The sequence below is a fragment of the Leucopleurus acutus genome (genome assembly GCF_964270905.1).
Source record: "Leucopleurus acutus genome assembly, chromosome: 11".
Lineage (NCBI taxonomy): Eukaryota > Metazoa > Chordata > Mammalia > Artiodactyla > Delphinidae > Leucopleurus > Leucopleurus acutus.
In genome coordinates, this window is record NC_139152.1 from 99,545,492 (window position 1) to 99,564,864 (window position 19,373).

At 49.5% G+C, this 19,373-nt stretch overlaps 1 protein-coding gene across 1 annotated transcript; it reads left to right on the forward strand.

The window, feature by feature from the left end:
* The first annotated feature begins 207 nt into the window (after positions 1-207).
* FAM118A (family with sequence similarity 118 member A) lies at positions 208-18,211 on the forward strand. The gene is made up of 9 exons (XM_082850274.1): positions 208-310; positions 1,975-2,101; positions 2,890-3,142; positions 6,232-6,453; positions 8,238-8,366; positions 9,549-9,834; positions 11,386-11,418; positions 13,272-13,355; positions 16,999-18,211. The coding sequence occupies exons 2-9, from the start codon at positions 2,055-2,057 to the stop codon at positions 17,016-17,018; spliced, it is 1,074 nt and encodes a 357-aa protein (XP_082706400.1). The 5' UTR covers positions 208-310; positions 1,975-2,054; the 3' UTR covers positions 17,019-18,211.
* Positions 18,212-19,373: the final 1,162 nt, after the last annotated feature.

Genomic DNA, 19,373 nt, shown 5'->3' on the forward strand with positions numbered 1-19,373 from the left:
AGGTGGGAAGGAGGAACAGTTTTCAAGTGATGCAGACTATGTGGGGGAGCAGGATTGGGGGCAGTTGGATTAGTCAGCCAGTAAGCATCTTGTATTAACCTTTCACACAGGCTTGAACAGGAAGGACTCTGAGTTCCGTCATGCGGTGGAAGGTTGAGAAAGGAAGTCTGCGGCCTCCTGAGCTCTGTGACTCCAGAGGTTGAATCCAGAGCATCTTTCCTATGAGAGGTTCTCAAGCTTTCAAAACTCGGTCAGTTAGCAGGATTTCCTATTTCATAGCTGTTAGAACTGAGGATCGACGAATAGTTAGGTCAGTCATTGACATCTCCTGGCCGGGGCCCAAGGTTGCTTATTCTCGGGATTATATAATATAGTGGAAAACCTCAATATCTATTCCTTTCCTTAGGAAATATCTAGTAGATAAAAACAGAAATGGAACAATCTGACCTTTGATGACTCAGTTAGTAACTCCACAGTGGGAAGGAGTTGGGGCCGGGCACCAGCCTTGGGCAGGGGACGGCATCAGGGAGCCGCACTTTCCTCGCCTGCAGACTGGTCTCTTAACATTTGGGGGAAGGTCACAGACACCTTTGGGAGTTTGAAGGGCGCTCTGGACCCTTTCCCATGAGCGGGGTTGGGGGGAGATGTGCACAGGCGCCTGCACAGAGTCCTTTGTACATTTCCAGGGGATGTTCTTAGGATCCTGTTGAGCTTTAAAATCTAAAGATGCGCACAGAGTGATTAAGCCTTGTTTCCTTCCCCTGGAAAATTGTTTTTGGTGACCTAATTCTAATTTAGGGGGAAAAAAAAGATTATACATGTGAAAAGGTGGTTTTCAATGAGTGCTGGTTAGGCTGTGCAAAGCAGGCACTTAGGTGTTCTGCTGACCACTTTTCTGGAAAGCAGTTTGGCGGTAATGTGCTGAGATACTTTACAGAGTTCATATTCTTTAGCTGAGCAATTCTGCTTGTCAGAAATCTCTCCTAAATAAATAATTTCAAAATAGACGAAAACTTTGTGCACAGAGTTGGTTGTCAGAGTTATAGTAATGCCCTACATTGGGGAGGTAGGTAAAGTAAAGGATAGCATATCAGTAAGATAGAATTTCATGTGTGTTGCTGTTACACTTATATTTAGGAATAGTTTTGAATAACATAAGAGAAATACTTTTATTAAAATGAATGAAAAAAGTAGGATATGACCTATGGTCTCAAATGATGTAAAAATTTTAAAGGAAAAAGTCTAGAGGGAACTCTAGAAATGCTAACAGTCATTGCTTGTAGGTAGTAGGATTATGGGCTTTTTAATCTTTTTTTTTGCTGTATATTTCCTTCTTTGCAGTAAATGTTAGGTAGAGAATTGGGGGGGGGGATGTGATTCTGGAAAAATGATAGAACATGGAGATAGTCTGGCAATAGAGACCTGGCTGATTCGAGAGTCGCGTTTTATGTAAGCTAAGAATTGACCTTTTACTTCGGTTATTCCCTTGGACTGGATTTCAGCACGGCCAAGGGGGGCCTGGCGTCTCCTCGGAAGACTTGCTGGGCGTGTCCTGGTCCCTCTCAGTGCACTGCTCGGTGCCCTCGAGAGCTCGGACAGGCCTGGAAACCCGTGTGTGTGGCTTTACTTTGTCGTGCCGTTGCGTTGTCTTCCTTCCGTGATAAGTCGTTTGTGTTCGTGTCACCTGGAAGCGGTTCTGGAGCAGAGTCATGAAGGGGCAGTGAAAACACCCAGCGCTGAACCGCTGCACCACCTGCGCTCCCTCACACTAGTTTCCCTTCATTTTCCCTCCAATGTCGGGCTTTGCAGAATCTGGGTCTGAGACTTTGCCTGGCCTGTTAAGTCACAGAATTAGGAATGGGGGCTTAGGAACTATTTTGGGTGTATGTTCTTGTACACGATGCTTTTCAGTTATTCTAATTTAAAGAAAGCTCCAAGACCTTTGATTTTAATTCCACCTCATCTCTCTTCCAGGGTACTATTAAGAGAACGTTCATCTGGGAAGTGGAAGTTGCTTCTGACCGATTGCTTCTGAATCTCTTTAGGATTTACAGATGGATTCCGTGGAAAAGACAACAGACAGAAGTGAACAAAAATCAAGGTAAATGAAGTCAACTGCACCCTCAAACAGGTGTATAGCTTCCATCACAAGTCTCCTTATATGTTATCTGGTACCTGGGAGGGTGAGCGAAGTGAGAACACCAGCTGGGGAGGGCGTCTCCGGGGCCAGGTAACTACCTTCTGCTCCAAAGTAAGGAACGTTTGCAGAGGCAGCTCTCTTTCTGCCCAAGGAGGCGACGGTCGCCTGGCCTCCATACCGAGCAGCAGGTGACCAGAGGGTCACGTCTAAGGCTGGGGGTGCCACGTTTCACAGGAAAGAAACTTCTGACTGGGAGTGGGCGGGTTACACTTCTGTGAAGTGACGCAGGAGAAGGGGGTGCTTGCCAGGGGGTGGGTTGCAGAGGACCAGCATTTTGCCAGGAGTTTTCTTTTCTGTCCCTGTAATCAGGGATCATTTTATCACCATAGTCTGTATTTACAAGCCCTTTGCAGCTTTAAAGGAATTTAAATTGCTGAGATTTCTTGTGTACAAATACGTATCACTTAAGCGTGTGCTCAACACTATGGGGCACTCGAGATGAATAAGACAGTACTGTCCCAAGTCCCTTAGGAATGAGGATAGAACATGTGAGATTAACACACAAAAAGAAAAAGACACAGGCTCCGTCTTGCGGTTAGTGTAACTGGGGGGACGTGGCGTGTGTATCTGTGTCCAGCACGGGCTGTGTTTGACCTGACGCCTCGGATGTTCCCAGACTGCATGTTTCCTTCGTGGTTGCAGTACTTCCACGTTGGCTTTCATTCTTTCCCTCCCTTGTTTTTAAGTAGAAAGTTTTTAAAAAGCCTCATCCGGAAACAGCCCCAGGAGCTGCTCCTGGTCATGGGGACGGGAGTCAGTGCCGCCGCGGCCCCAGGGATCCCCGCCCTGTGCTCGTGGAGGAGCTGCATCGAGGCCATCATCGAGGCCGCGGAGCAGCTCGAGGTGCTGCACCCCGGGGACGTGGCCGAGTTCCGCAGGAAGGTGACCAAGGACGGGGACCTACTGGTTGTCGCCCATGACCTTATCCGGAAGATGTCCCCTGTAAGTCTTTTCACACAAGTGCGTCAGGTGGGCCAGGTTGGTGAATGAGTCTAGCGTTTAGCCTTCTCCAAGCCTGCATCGTGTCTGTTTCTCACCGAGTTGGGCTGACAAGCCAGAAATCTTTCAGTTCATCAGAGTATCGTCCCTTTAAACAGAGGGGGTGCCGAGCACAGTGTGGGCTCCTAAAACAGTCCTTGTTAAACAGAGCCTGGATAGGGGGCTTGTCTCAGGGAGGTCGCCGTGCTGCTCTGGGGACCAGCCTGGTGATCTCACCCTCGTTTAGCGAAGGGACAGAGCAGACAGGTCTGCATTTGGTGCAGGCAGGCCAGCTGTGTCCCTTCACACGACTGGGGCTTCCCAGACATTGTAAGATGGGAGAAGACGGAGCTTCTTTGTCTGCAGGTGGAAAGGATCTAGCAGAGGAAGAGCGGTTGGTGATACAGGGGACACTCACTGAGTGATGCCCTGGAGCCAGTGGGGCGGGTGCAGAAAGGGCTGAGCTCACACAGGTCACAGCCAGGTCGTCATGGGGCAGGACGCACACGGGGAGCTGGACGTGCGGCCGAGGCCCGAGGCAGCTTTCTTCCCCGTAGGTTTGTTGAAGAAGTATAGCCGTCATCTGAGAGTTGGGGTGGGCAGATGTTGAGGGTTAACCGAGAAGAAAGCCTGAGAACTAGTACGCAGAACTTCAGCTGCTGCAGAAAGAAACCCAAAAGTACGTGGCTTGACTGTGATTGCGTTTACATTTCTCACATAAACATCTGGGTAGGCAGCCCCAGCGGAGCACAGGGGCTTGACGGTGTGGGGAACCCGGGCCCCCGTTTATGGCTCCGCCATCTTCACCGTGCAGCCCGCACCTCATGCTCAAGGTTAGCTGCCCCGACTCCTGCCGTAAATGATGTGTGCCTGCCAGCTAGTGGGAAGGGGACAGAGGGGCCGTGCGTCCTCCCTTACGGGGGCTGCCATGCAAGCCGCTCTGTTTGCATGGCATTGGCCGGAGTTGTACGTGTGGCCATACGTGGCTTTAGCAGAGTCTGGGTGGCGAGGCCGGGTGCGGGTGCTGTGTTAACGGGGAGCTAGCACCATGGGGCAGGGTTTTCGTGCTGCTTGCTTTGTAAATGGAGCTCTGCGTTCCTTTGCACAGTGTCTAGGGCGGCTGCTTTCATGCTTCAGGGCAGAGTTGAGTATTGGCAGCAGAGACCATGTGACCTGCAAAGCCTAAAATAGTTTGCTCCCGGGCCCTTTCTAAAGAAGTTGCTGAGCCCTGTCAGGAGAGGGAGGGGCAGAGTCGATGGACCAGCGAAGGACCCCTCGGATGAGGCCGTTCGTTCAAATAGCGGCCAGCCAGGTGGATGCTTGTTTAGTCAAGGAGGTGAATCTTTGGAGCGTATCTTATTCTCCTCTTTACTTTTGTGTATTTTTGAGAACTTCCATAAAAAAAAGAGTTCAAGTGAGGCAGTCAGAATGGTTGTGTTTTCCTCGTGTTCAGCGGGTTGGGAACAGGTGCAGAGTAAGTGGAGAGTTGGTTTTCTCAGGGTTGGGGTTTCGCCCAAGGATTCCAGCAAAGCCAGGGAAGGGCGGGGAAGTTGAAAGCGAATTTCAGGAGTAACTGTAGTGTTACATTATGGAATCTAGGCTGCGTGATGGGAGAAGTTAGGCTGGCGGGGGAGGGAGAGACAGTGGGTCAGCGCCGTGGGTCCCGGTGGGGTGAAGTCCCCTGGGAGCCGCGGTGCTAAGAGTTGGGCAGGTGGAAGGAGAGGCCGGCCAGGGCTTCTGGAAAGGGTCCTGCTGCTGGTCATGATAAGGTTTAGGGTGTGGATGGTGGAGATGGGACAGGATCGCTGGAGGAGGGTGATGGAGGAATTTAGATATAGGAAGGATCAGCTGCGTGGATGTGAACCCAGCGTGAGCTGTGACAGAAGCGCAGCTGGAGAGACTCGGCAGCGAGCGGATGCCACCCTCGCATCCTCCCTGGTCCGGAGTGTGCGGTGCCAGGGACGTGGGGAGCTGGTCTTCAGGGCAGAAGGAGGCGAAGGCTCACAGAGCACGTGATGGGAACAGCGCGGGGTCTCCAGAGCGGGGAGGGACAGGAGAGTCTCGGAAGAGGGAGCACCGAGCCCTGGGATGAGCGACCACCTGGGAGGACGTGGGGGGCTCTGGTGGACGCTCCCGAGGCCGATGGCGGTGGTGCCGGGGGCGGGCAGGGGCCGGCAGAGGCGTTTCACGTGAATGCACGGGTCAGGCTCTACCGCCGTCCTGCTGGCCCCGGGGCAAGGCTGGCTGAGGGGCGCTCATGCTGGGAGTGCGTGAAGCATCCTCCTGGCGCCACACCCCATCTCTCTGATCCCCTTCACAGCACAGCTCTTCAGGGGCTGTTGTATCCGCTCACCTCCCCTCGGAACCCAGCCCGGCCAGGATCCCCTGAAGCCGCTCTGGTCAAGGCCACCAGTGACCTCTGGTGCTACATCCGGGGGCCCAGTCCCACTCCTGACCCTGCTCGGTCTCTCAGCAGCATGACACGCTGTCTTTCATCCAGTTCCCCAGAGCAGCAAGGCGGAGGAGACCAGTGCCTCTGTGGCTCCCGCGGACGGGGAGGGAGCCCCGGTCTTCACTGTGGGCTTCAGGGCCCCACGTGATCTGGTTCCAGGTCAGCTGTCTGGCCTCACCTGTGGCACATGCCCTCACTCCTCTCCCGCCCTCAGCCCCACCTGCGCTCTGACCTCAGTGCCTGGTGCTGGCTCCTCCCCCGCTTGGACCACCCTCTCCAGAGCTGCCTCCCTCCCTCCGGCGCTCTGCTCCGAGGCCGTCCGGGACCACCGGCCCGTCTGTGCTCTGCCGCGCGGCAGCTCTGCCGCGCGGCAGCGAGCCCCCTTCTCTGCTGGGCTTCCCCGCAGCGTGTATCACTGCTGACGTGTTTGCACGTTACCTGCCTCCCTCCCCCAGGGTTTCAGAAACTCTACAAGGTCAGCCGTTTTCTCTTTTTTAAAAAACGACTGCATCCCTGGTGCCTAGAGTACTGTCGCCTGCCTAGGTGCTCGGTGGTGGCTGAGAGCCGGCGGTTTTATAACTCCGGGTCCACCTCTCCGTAGCGCACGGGCGACTCCAAGCCCAGCTTCTTCCAGGACTGCCTGCTGGAGGTGTTCGACAACCTGGAGCAGCACATCCAGAGCCCGCTGGTGCTGCAGTCCATCCTCAGCTTGATGGAGAGGGGCACCATGGTGCTGACCACCAACTATGACAACCTGCTGGAGATCTTCGGGCAACAGCACAACAAGCCCATGGTGTCTCTGGATCTGAAGGACAAGACCAAGGTGTGGGCCGGCCGCCGGGGCGGGAGGCGGGAGTAGAGGCGGAGGCGCAGGCATGTTTGCACTGCTGCTGTGGTGTGGCACGGGCTGTCACCTCCCAGCAGAGGGCCCCATAGGAAGGGTGCTGTCTGCTCGCGGAGGCTCCTCTCCCCACTGGAACGACACATGAAGGGCCTGGGACAGGGCGCTGCCGCCAGCTCCTCAGGACCCCTCGTCTGCCTGCCCGGCTTCCGGTCTGCTTGTGTCCTGCACACCCGCAAGGGCTCTGTCGTTGTAGGAGATGTGGGTGGTAAAGGCTGTAGTTCAGGAAAGCAAGATCACCTGCAGTCCTGTCGCTGTGAATTTTGGTTAATTTTGTTTATTTATTAATTTATTTTGTTTATTTATTAATGAACACACCGGGCTGCAGCGCACGCCAAACTTTTGTGCTGACATTTTCCCCTTAACATTATACTGTGAGCATCTTCCTGTCATCAGACTGTCTTTAAAAGCATGGTTTTAAACGTAATTTCATTGTGAGACTAGATTATAGTTATCATTGTGAGCATATTTTCACAACTATAAATGATGCTACAGTGAAAATTCCTACACTTTTGATAAGTTCCTGGAGAACTTGTTAGGGTCAAAGGGTATGACCATTTTAAAGACAAACGATGTGAATCACCCACGTGTTCTCCAGAAGGATTTCCAGTCTACACTCCTGCAGCTGTGTGAGGGGGACTCCGTCTCCCATGTCTTGCCAGCACGAGGCGTTACTAAAAAACCTAACAAAACACATTTCTCCTGTTGGAAAGGTGCACATTTTACGCTTTTATTTCTTTTATTGCTAAGGTTGACCACAGTTTCATTGCATCGCTTGTATTTCTTGTGCGCCATGTGTGCCTGTGGATTTGTACGATCCCTACTGGCTACGGCCGCTGCCTGTACCTGCTTCACTGCTGGCAGGCAGGGGGTCCCAGCCCCGCTCCACACGCAGGGACATCGAGGCCCGTTGTGATGCTGTCTTACTCGGGACCCGGAGAAGTGTGGGAGCTGCCCTTAGGCAGCCTGTCTCCCGGCGCTTGGCTGAGGAATTGTGACGGGGCCCCGGGCGACGCCTCGAGCGGGCCCCCCGTGACACGTGGCAGGACACCTTGCTCCCGTGTCGGAGCAGCGTGGCGCCGTCTGCGGGGCTGCTCCCTGCTGTACCGAGGGCCTCTGAAGTAAGCTGCATGTGGCAGGGAACAGAAGTGCTGGCTCCTCCGCCTGCTCGTGGGGGGCAGGGGCGGGGGTTAGTCCATTTGTCTGGGGTTGTCAGTCCGGCCCGCTGATGTGAGAGCCCGTGGCGTGGAGATAAAAGGAATATACGTGATGTGCATCTTCTGTATCTTGAAATGAAGCCAGTTTAGAGCTATTTGATAAATTATTTTTTCTGTATATGTATATTTTTTCTGGGTGTACAAACATTGTATACCTAGCAGTAATTAAAATAAAACATGTGACTTAGAAGTGAAAGCCTTCATCATCTCCCTAAACTCATCAGTCTTGACAGTGTGCTATAATCTGGGATGTTAAAGGTATTTTCTACTTAACAGTGTCGGTGTCTGAAAAAGTTCTTTTCGATATGGCAGGACAGGAATAGCTAGCATTTAACACCTGAGTTTCTCTTAGGTTTAAAGATATAAACTGAAGCATCTCTTCCTGTTTCCCAGGTAGGCTTGAGAGGCCATGAGTCACTGTGGGTATTTTCCTCTTACACCTGTTTTAAATACCAGTGTTCTTCCTCTGTCTGGCTTGCGCTTTGCTAGGTCCTTCAGTGGGCTAGAGGACACATCAAATACGGAGTTCTTCACATTCACGGCTTATACACAGATCCCTGCGGGATGGTGTTGGACCTGTCGGGATACAAAGACGTTACCCAAGACCCGGAAGTCATGGTACGCGCATCCTGACTAGGCACTGGTCGTACCCCTGGGGCTGCGTGGCGGCCGCTAGCCAGCAGTGGCGGTGGTCTGAGCAGGTTCCTGGCCTCCAGGCCTCCTGCCCCTCGGGTCACGCCGCTGCTCTCAGCTCTGTCTCCAGGGCCCGGCACAGGGCCTGGCACCTTGAATAGACGCTCAGTGGACTTTCCGTGATCCTCTTACTCAGGGTTCCAGTTACGTCGCCTCAGCATGACTCACAGCCCCCGCACGGTCTACAGCGCTCTTCTCTGGCCACTCCTCTCTACTCATCTTTTTTCTCTGTTCATTCAGGCATCTCCTTCCCCTTCTCTATTTAGCAATCTCTTTTAGCTTTCAAAACCTAGTTTTAAAATTTCATTCTCTGTGAGGCTTGTTTGATATCCTGGACAAAATGAAGTGTGGAGAAACTGCCTGCTGGCTTTTATAAACTCATTTGTTACGGCACTTAAGAAACCACAGGTCTTCACTGATTCGCTGTTGAGCGCAGTGTCAGGCCCTCCCTCCCTCGCCCTCTGCCCCGGGCACAGGGGTGACGCCCTCACCTTGCCGCTACTGCACCTCTCTCTGAGGTGTTTGGGTGTCGGAACTGGTGATTCTCTGCGTGCCTGAGCGACCCCGCTAATAATCTTTGTGTCCCTCTACGCCCACCCCCTTGGGTCCTTGTCACTGGTCTCCTCCTCAGCTCTCCTGCCCGCGCTCCCCAAAACCCTATTCTTCCGAGGCCAGGCCCCTCTCCGCAGAGTTCCCACCTGTGATTCACTGGGACAGAGGTCAATTCCAGGGCCTTACATATGCACAGCTCAGAGCTGAAAGAAAATTTCATGCTCTTATTTTATGTTTTAATCATTTAAAATTGTACATAAATGTAGAAGATTTGAATTGAGTGACTACGCTGACAAGATGGTGGGTGGGGAGGGGTGGGCAGTAGCGCATCTGCACGGATTTGGGGACGTGGATTTGGGGCCTGGGCCGCTTGCCCTGGCTTGGAGAGGAAGGGGCTCCCTTCCTTTTGCTGCTTTTCTAACTTTGCTCCTCTGTGGCTCTTGGGAAAGGCCGGTTAGGGAGCAACGATTTAAACTCACAAACATCTACTTCACGTCGTAAGAGCTCACTCACTCGCAGATGAGCATCTCGACCTCCTCGCTGGTTCTTTCACAGGAAGCTCTTCAGAACTTGTACCGCACCAAATCCTTTCTGTTTGTGGGCTGCGGAGAGACCCTCCGTGATCAGATATTCCAGGCCCTCTTCCTTTATTCGGTGCCGGACAAGGCGGATTTGGAGCACTACATGGTTGTGCTCAAGGAGAGCGAAGACCATTTCTTTAAGCAGCAGGCAGACATGCTTCTGCGCGGGATCAAAGTCGTGTCCTACGGGGACTGCTTTGACTACTTTCCGGGGTATGTGCAAGACCTTGCCACTCAGATCTGCAAACAGCGCAGTCCAGGTATGGGCTTTCTTTTTTCACTGTTCACGATGCCAATCTGATAGGATTCTTCCATTTTTTCCCCCTTTTTTGTAGATATAAATTACATACCATAAAATAAAATTGAGAGGTAATTTTACATGCCATTAGATTTACCAGTCTTCTAGTTATTATTTTTCTTAACGTCTCTGTGTACTTTAAAAATAGAAGATTAGGGTTATTGGTGTGACAGTAGTAGCGTATAAATAGAACGTTACCGTCAAAGCTGTGCATATAGTTGTACGCATCTGCTCGTCACAGATGACGTGCCATGCTTCAGATTACCTTAACCAAGAAAGAAAACTGCCCAGCCGGCTTCATCAGCTGTGATAGTGACAGCCTGAGAGATGCAGATACCTCATACCTTTATCCTGTCACTACATTTTAAAAGTTAAAACACGGCAGCACAAAATGATTTCATGAAGACTTTTCTTTTTTAAATAACATCTTTTCCCTGTTCTGCTGAGTGCAGCACACCTTTTAAGTAATTTTCCTTGGCCCTTTGGGGAATTGATCATCTGCCAGGAACAACCAAGAGAAGTGAGCACTTAAATTGCTCGTCTTGCCATAAGGGCGGTTCGTGGCTTGGAGTTTGGTGTCATAAAACACGGATGACGGCAGACTTCAAGAGGTCTGTATTGGCTGTCATGTCACGGTAATAGGAAACCCAGACATAGTCACCCACGCAGTGGAATTGGGTTAACCACAAAGCTGCCTGCATGTGACCGGCCATGAACTTGAAGACTAGAGATAACGCGAAGATCACGGGAACCAAATGCACAGATAGTCTAGCAGTCTAGCTTCCCACTAGTCCTTTTCCGAATTGCTAATAATTAGCAAGATGGACTGACTTAAGTTGCATTCACATTAATAAAAGTGTCATTAGGGTGGCAGTCTACTTTTTTTTTACTAAGGGAAAGAGCAGGGAGCCGACACTTGCTGTGTTACACACTGCTGTGAATTTTACATCCTTGACCTTATTTCACTTTTGGTCACAGTATCCACTGCTACTAAGTAGATGATTTTAGAGCTGATGAGACAGGCTCAGAGAGTTAGTGCCCAGGTATTTTGAAGCTGGGGCTGGGGTCCTGGACTGACAGCAGAGTGGAACATGCCTTCAGGGTGTCCCTGCGCGGGCCTGCGCGCTGGCGCTGCCGCTCCTGACCCACGGGGCCTCGCCCGGGGCTCCCGCGCCTGCCGCCGCTGGCGGGGCCTCCTGTCCCCACCCAGGCCCCCTTTTCCAGACCCTGGCAGCTGAGTGGACTTGACAGGCTGCTGGGGGCTGAAGGCCGTTTGGACTTGTAATGTGTGACCGTGTCCTTAGGAACGTCTGTACGCGTGTTCTTGAGGTGCTTCTCCTGCTGGGAGGGGCTGGTGGGTCAGCAGCAACCGCAGTCGTGGTGGCAGCTCCCCGTGCCCGGGCCGGCTCGGGGGCTTCACACGTCGGGGTTCAGCCCTCACGTCGGCCCTGGGGGTGGAGAGGAGGAAGCGCTGTGGAGCGGCCTCTGCTGACTGCTCTCCTCTCTTCCCCAGATGCCGGTCGAGTGGACAGCACCACGTTGCTCGGTAAAGCACATCTCGGCTTTTGCCAGCCTGCTTTTTGCCTGCGGGTTCCAGTGTTTTCCTGCTCTTACTTATAAAATCATAGATGTGTTTCTCACATGGAATACTTAGCCCGTGTTGCGTCAGGACAGCCCCGCCAGAGATGATAGATGGCAACACCTGCATGACGGTCCCTTGAACTGGGAAGCAGCTCTGTCAAACGTGGGCCATCCACTGGTGCCAGGAATAATTTCCTGTCCTGGAACCAAGAGTCCGGGGGAATTAGAACAGGAGTCTACTTGTATCATACCGTTGGGTCTAAGATGTAGTTAGTTTTTTTTTTTAATCGGATATAATCCCTTTACAGTGTTGTGTTAGTTTCTGCCGTATAATGAAGTGAACCAGCTCCATGTATACACATACCCCCTCCCTCTTGGCCCTCCCTCCCCCCGCCCCCCGACCTAGGTCATCACAGAGCACCCAGCTGAGCTCCCCGTGCTGTACCGCAGGTTCCCGCGAGCTCTCTGTTTTACACGTGGTGGTGCATAATTTGACCCATCCCCTTCAGAGATTTTAATTGCAAGGGTTCTAAGTGTTGGTGTAAAATTTTCTATCTACCACGTGGTTGAAATGTCCATACTCATCTTGCAGGGCTCGACTCTGCCCATTTATGAGTTGACCAGGTACGACTGCGCTCAGAGGCTCCCGGCGTCCACCCTGGGGTGAACGTAGTGCCAGGTTTCCCCACGCTGGTCAGTCACTTGGGTTAGAAGGGGCTCTGGTCAGTGGAGCCGGAGGCCTTGCAGCCCCGGTTTCCCTGCCCCTCTCAGCAGAGCCACAGATAGAAACTTGGTAGTGCCGCATGGGCTTCAGTTAAGGAATTGTGAAACAGGCGCGCTCAGCTTTCCGTTTCTCCCTTATCTCCATGGGAAAGGACGCATTTATTTTAGCTGCGTTCTCTGACTCCCAGAGTCATCCATTTCTTTTGAAAAAAGCATTAACTTGATAGATATCTGTAGCTTATGGTGGGGATTAGTTGGTCAGTGCTTCAGTAAAATCAGATAGGTGTTTTTTAAATTAAAACAATTTTTTAAATTGAAGTATAGTCGCTGTACAATGTTATATGTTACAGGTGTACGATATAGTGATTCACAATTTTGAAAGGTTATACTCCATTTATAGTTATTATAAAATACTGGCTATTTTCCCTGTGTTGTACAATATACCCTTGTAGCTTATTTTACACCTCATAGTTTTTACCTCTTAATCCTCTACTCCTATATTGCTCCTCCCCCCTTCCCTCTCCCCACTGGTAACCACTGGTTTGTCCTCTATATCAGTGAGTCTGCTTTTTTGTTACTAGTTTATTATATTTTTTAGATTCCACGTGTAAGTGATACCATGCAGTCTTTGTCTGACTTATTTCACTTAGCATAATGTCCTTCAAGTCCATCCATGTTGCTGCAGATGGCAACATTTTGTTCTTTTTTTATGGCTGAGTAGTAGTATTCCAAGATGTATTCCACAACTTCCTTATCCATTCATCTGTTGATGGACACTTGCACTTTCTTCCATATCTGGGCAATTGAAATCATGCTGCTATGAACACCGGGGTGCATGTATCTTTTCCAATTAGAGTTTGTTTTTTTCGGATATATACCCAGGAGTGGGATTGCTGGATCATATGGTAATTCTATTTTTAGTTTTTTGAGAAACCTCCATACTGTTTTCCACAGTGGCTGCACCAGTTTACATTCCTACCAACAGTGTACAAGGGTTCCCTTTTCTCCACATCCTTGCCAGCATTTGTTGTTTATGTTCTTTTTGATGATAGCCATTCTTAGATAAGTTTTTTAATGAAAGTTTTCATCTTTCAGGTAATGCATGCCAGGACTGTGCAAAGAGGAAGTTAGAAGAAAATGGAATTGAAGTTTCAAAGAAACTCAGACAATCAGATACTGGTATAACGTCTTTTCTTTTTTTAAAAAAAATTATTTATTTATTAATGGCTGCGTTGCGTCTTTGTTGCTGCGCACAGGCTTTCTCTCATTGCAGCGAGTGCGGGCTTCTCATTGCGGTGGCTTCTCTTGTTGCACAGCACGGGCTCTAGGCGCACGGGCTTCAGTAGTTGTGGCACGTGGGCTCAGTAGTTGTGGCTCGCAGGCTCTAGAGTGCAGGCTCATTAGTTGTGGCGTACGGGCTTAGCTGTTCCGTGGCATGTGGGATCTTCCCGTACCAGGGCTTGAACCCGTGTCCCCTGCGTTGGCAGGTGGATTCTTAACCACTGCGCCACCAGGGAAGCCCTGTAATGTCTTTTCTTTTTTGCAGATTGGCCTTATTTGGAGGTGTTTTCAGTCATAGTGCTTTGCTTTAATACCCCAGCCTCTTAGTGGAAGGAATGATACATAGATCATTCCAACTGCCCAGAGGTTCCTACTTTAACAATTTCTGTTTATTTAAGTTAGCATGTTATTGAAGAAAAACTCGCCAAGTACACAAATTGTAAGCAGCCCAGTGAGTTTTCACAAAGTGAATACACAATTGCGAAAACTCCCTGGTTACCTCCAGTTCAAGAAACGAAACGGTGTCAGGAGCCTGCCCCTGCCTGCCCCAAGCCCCATCACTTTTTAGTCACTCCCTCACCACCCGAGGGTGACCACTATCCTGATTTATGTCCTTAGTTTCCAGAGAAAACCACTTTTAATCATGTGTTTTTTGTTACCTCTATCACTGAATGAGATTTAAACTATTTAAATATTTAGTTGAACTGTTTATTTAAATAGACAATCTCTGTCACCCCTAGGAAGGGGGATCTAGCATTCCCTCCCTCTCTTTCTTCCAGGTTTCCCTAGTCTGTACTTTCTCATTCTTTAAATAGTGCACTTATGTTTTCTGACCTCTCGATATGAAGATGCAGCTGTAGCGGCCCCTACCCTTCTCGCCTCCCCTTCCTCGTCTCACTTCCCAAAGCCCACCAGTTTTTACATCGTCAGTGTTGATCATCGTGGTCACGGACTGAGGGGAAAGAAGCCCTCCAGTTTGTCTATAGGTCGGTTCTAAAAGTTGGAAAACAATAGTTGCTCAAAAACACAGGAAGTATTTTTCCTGGTCAGCCAGCTGTGTGTTGTGTTCATGGGTCCAGTGCCGTGACTGCTGTGCCAGCTGCAGGACGTGTTCTTAGAATCAAGGGCCAGTGTGTTTCTTTCCCTAACGTTCCATTAATCACGCTCCCATTTTTGGTTGTTGCGTATTGGTGGTGTTTGTGTTGCTTTTATTTTGGGGGGGAGTTTCTTTTCTCCTCATTGTCCCCCAAAAATCACATTTCACAACGTTTTTAAATGTACGTATTCGCTCAGTCATACTGCCCCTCATTTTCCGAGTCATCCCCTGACCACCTGCAGGCGTGTCACCCTGGAGCCCCCTTCCTTGCTGTCCTGGATTACCGCCCAGGTCTGCCTTCTGCCCACCGCACCCACTGCTGCCAGAACCTCCTCCGGTAGCCCCCACAGCCCGCAGCCCCCCGAGGACCGGCTCATCACTGTTGGTTGGAGCGTGGGATTCTTCATTCATGATTCCCCCTTGGAACTCCGCTGTCTTAAGCGGCCAGGTTTCCTGTTGAAGAGGGTTTGCTGCAACCCAGGTCTCTGTGATTTGTAGGTGACCCGTCCTTTCTCTTCTGGAAGCTTTTAGGATCTTCTTTTTCCTTGCTATTTAGAAACTTCATGAGGATGTGTATAGGTGAGCAAGGTTTTTATATACCTTGCTCAGTGTTTTCTTCCCTCCAGTTCTGGAATAATCGGGCTCCTCCGTTCCCTCTTCCTTCAGTCATATTAGTTGGGACCTCCTGGACTGATTTCTACTGTGTTTTCTCTAATGTCTTAATTTTCTTCAAAAACTTTCTGGAGGATTCTCAAAATATGTTCCACCCTTTTCTTTTTAATTTTGGGTGTTAAATTTTTATTTTGGGTGTTACTGTTCATTTCTGAGAGCTCTTGTTTTCTGATTTAGTTTTTCTCACAGCATCTGTTGTTTTAGGACTACGGTATCTTTTCAAATCTCTAGAGATACCAGAGACTTCCCTGGTTATCTGACTACTCTGTTCCTGAAAACATTAGAATAGAGGAGTTTTGGATAACAGAGTTTATTTTTTATTAGATGAGAAAACCTCAGTAAAACACTCTTAAACACCAATATAATAATCCACCAGGAATTTCGGAGGGCTATGAAGCATTTAACGTGCTACCAGTTACTTACCTAACATTTCAATTAGGTCCGCAGTGCATACGTTTGAGCAGTACTGTGATACTGCATCTTCCTTCTACACCACAAGGGACGTGGACTGTTGAAATAGTTTGTTATGGATATAAAAATTCATAATAAACATTAAACAAGTAAGCAAACATGGCAGTTTTCTCAGTGGCTGCCTGCAGAGTGAGTTGGGCCCGGTGGGAGGAGGAGACAGGTGAGGTGGTGGCTCCTGCTGGCTGGCCGTGGTGGCGGTGGTGGCGGTGTGTGTTGACGAGCCTTTTGAGGGGCTGGCTGAGTTCCAACCGCGGCTGACACTGCGCCCACCCCCCTTACATTTTGCACAACTTCAGTGCACATATCTTTAGAGGAAGAATTCCATTTTGATAGTATTTTGGATAAAATTCTTTGCAGACTTTTAGCAAATATTTGGATTGTGAATCCAGTAGTTAGGGACATCTGTAACTAAATAAAAAAAATAAAACTAGTGTTCTTTGAGTTGTTCCCTCCAGGACAAGAGACTCTCTTCCTCTAGTCTCCTTCCTGCTGCGTGTTTCCCCCATGTCTGGGGCTCCTCAGTTGCCTGCCGGCATTTAGGAAGAAGGTGGGCCCGGGTGACTGTGCCGCAGTCTGCCGTGTGGATTTGCCGTGGCTGCTGCTGCATATGCCTAGCTTTTCTGCCCCAGGCCGCCCTCTGAATTGGTGGTGTGTGTATAGGGCAGCAGGGCGGACGGCCTGGTGGACTTGGCTCCAGAGCAGTGGGCAAGCCAGTCTGTGGGCTCCTCGGGGATCCGCTGGATGCCAGCACCCACACCGGCAGCCTCCTCTCCAAGCAGGTCTGTCTGTGTAGAGCGCGCCCTCTGGTCTTTCTTACGGAAAGCTTTGTCCTGCTCTGCATGTGGGTGAGACCAGGGTTCATCTTCTCAGTGCTGCTGGCCATACGTGCAGGCTGGAGGGCTCAGAGCAGCACAGCAGGCTCCCACCTGCAGGCAGTCCCGTTGTGCACATACCCTGAACCTTCACTCTTGTCTACAAGTCAACAGGCTCCCGCCCTGTGTGTGCTGAAATCGCCCCTCACTTCCAGTCCGCTGAGAAGGGGAGAAGCACTCACATTCTCGGGTCGAGACTTCCATAGAGCTTTGTAAATCTAATGTTATCATTTACTTTGTCCTGTGGTGGTATTTATAACTCAGAAAGCCATTTTTAGACAGTGGCCACTATTTCCATTATGGAGGTATTTTCAAAGTCTTTAGCACATAAGAAAAACCATAATCAGTTTTTGAAATAAAAATCCCATGGCAGATACCTTTTTAAGGTCAACTTTAATGTTTTGGTATTCCTTTCTTTTTGTTTAAACAGATGATGCTGGAGGGTCTTGAAATCTTTAAGACCAATAAAACCTGCAACTTGAAAACCAGCCTTCTGTAACCACAGTGCCATCCCGAACGATGAGGAATGTTAGAGAACTCCACACAGGACCTCTTGATCTGAACCGTCAAATACCCCAAAAGAGCCATGCGGGTGTGTGGCCCTCAGAGGCTGGGTGAGGGAGTTAGGCGTTGTGTTGAACTGCTTGCGAGGTGACGCATACACGGCAGGTGTCCTTTGTGAGGACTGATACACAACTACCTCAGGGACCGAATCAATGGGCAGGGACATACCTGGTATTCCCGACTCCCATTTGATATGCCCTCTGTCAGGTGGTTTTTTCCTCTAATAAAAGGGGGAAAAGTAAAGACTGTCCAAGCAACAGTAGTTGCCAAAGAGAAAATAAGACACTAGGCACTAGACACTTAAATTTTATAATTCTTGTGGAAACATCCGTTAGTGTAGAAAAAAAATTAGAAGTGTGTTTGTTACATTGTTAAATAGTAAAGAAGGAATGGAAACTGGAGGCACTGAGTCCGCCAGTGAGAGCGGTATGTGTTAAGAATGACTTGACCTGTAGGCTTCTTTGGAGTTGTGTAATTTCAGTTAGCACTTGGTCTCTAAAGAATGGCAGGTCTAACTGTTACTAAGAAGTGAAGTCTCCGGGAGCCAGAGGGCCTTTTCAGAAGCACAGGTCAGTGTCCAAGTGTGTCATGCAGTGGATAACTGAGAAATTGTAAGTGGAGCACAAGACCAAGTTCTAAACTTCTAGTTAAATTCCAAGCTTTCCAAGCCTTTTTTCTATGGGTTAAGGTCCAACCTTTCTGTTCGTCTCAGAGTCCTCTCCCCACAGCCCATATTAAGGGATTTGCACAGAGTGAAGTAGGCAGGACTTGCCAAGGCTCTGTAACACTCAGGCGTTGTCAGGGCAGACGGCGTGCTGAGCTGCGTGCTCGCGCCCAGGGAGTCGCTCTGTGGCCCTGGCGCTGTCCCTGCTTGGTTTCTGTGTCGAGGCTGCCTGTCTTGTAGCTCCCCACGGGTTTAGGGAAAGTGAAGCATGAAGTTGGGATGTGCAGGGAACGAGAGACAAGCCAGAGAGTTGCTTAAGACCTTTTTTGTTTTTTTTCTTTTTGAAGCATGGAAAACAAACCTTTTATGTTACTCTGGTCAGAAATAAAATTTTACCTTCAATTCTGTTTGCTCAACTTTTCTTTAGTTATGACGAGGTATGGTATCAGGTATTTAATGAGCATTTTTACCTTGAGTTGCCACTCAGTTGTGAAACTGATTACTTGAATGTGTTTATTAAACTTTTTGAAAAGCAAACTAAGTTGGCTTTTTAAAAAAAGACACATTTATAAAGTGCAATCCGGGCAACATACGTGAATTTGAAAGTTGGTCATACATAGGGTGTAGCAATATTACAAGCATGGAGAATGATGTGAAACAGGATATAAAACTGGAAAAGTAAAGTAGAGCCAGTTGAAGACGAGCTCTGAGTGCCACGCTGAAGAATCGGAGGCCTTCTTGTTGTAATGCGTGAATATATCTAGTCAGTTCTGCTGTGATTCTTATTTTAAAATGCAAATTTATTCCAACAAGATTGATATGTTAGAAGGAAACAATCTGAGCATAACTCGCTCACTTACTTATAATTTTGCTTCTGAGAAACACTGAGTCAGGGAGTGACTAAGTATGGATTTGTTTGCTGCCTCAAGCTGGAATAGTTTTTACATTTTTAAATGGTTATATTTTAAATAATAGTTACACAGACACCTACGCAATAGCCTCTTTGCTTCCTCATCGAAGCCTGAAATACGTATGACTCTCTGGCCCTTAAAGAAGTTTGCTGGACCTGCTCTAGGTGAAGGCGGGAGACTGCAGCCGGCTGCACAGAGCTGCGGGGGACACGCCGCCCAGCCCTCAGCTCCCTCAGACGAGCCTTCCCCCACTCGACCTCAGCAGCAAGCTTCACCCGATGGGTTGCCCATTTCACAAGCCAACGTCTGCGTGTTTTGAGATGAAGTGCCATATATGCTCTAGTATTTGTGAATTGCTTAACTACTTAGTGTGTATAAAACCAGCTATTTATTAAGTTCCTGTCTTTTTTTTTTTTGGACCCCATGTTTCCCATCAGCCGGTGGTTTTCATTGTGCACTTTTGCATGGCGCCGGGGTTTTCAGGAATGTGGGTGTACTGCGTTAGAACAAAACCGTGGTCCTACTCAAGGATCACCGGCGATCCACGAGTCCAAGTTACGAGACAGAGAGAACAGCCCAGGCAGAGAAAAGGGTCTACACTGAGCTCCATGTCACCGAAGGGACATTTCAATGTAAAGTTGATGCCTTTCAAGGCAGAAGGCGGCG

Bases quoted from the DNA above. Each gene is read 5' to 3' on its own strand.
- FAM118A (XM_082850274.1), top strand. From the start codon at position 2,055: ATGGATTCCGTGGAAAAGACAACAGACAGAAGTGAACAAAAATCAAG. The intron at 6,454-8,237 runs GTGTGGGCCGGC...GCGCTTTGCTAG, and splicing joins ATCTGAAGGACAAGACCAAG to GTCCTTCAGTGGGCTAGAGG. The intron at 9,835-11,385 runs GTATGGGCTTTC...TCTCTTCCCCAG, and splicing joins CTGCAAACAGCGCAGTCCAG to ATGCCGGTCGAGTGGACAGC.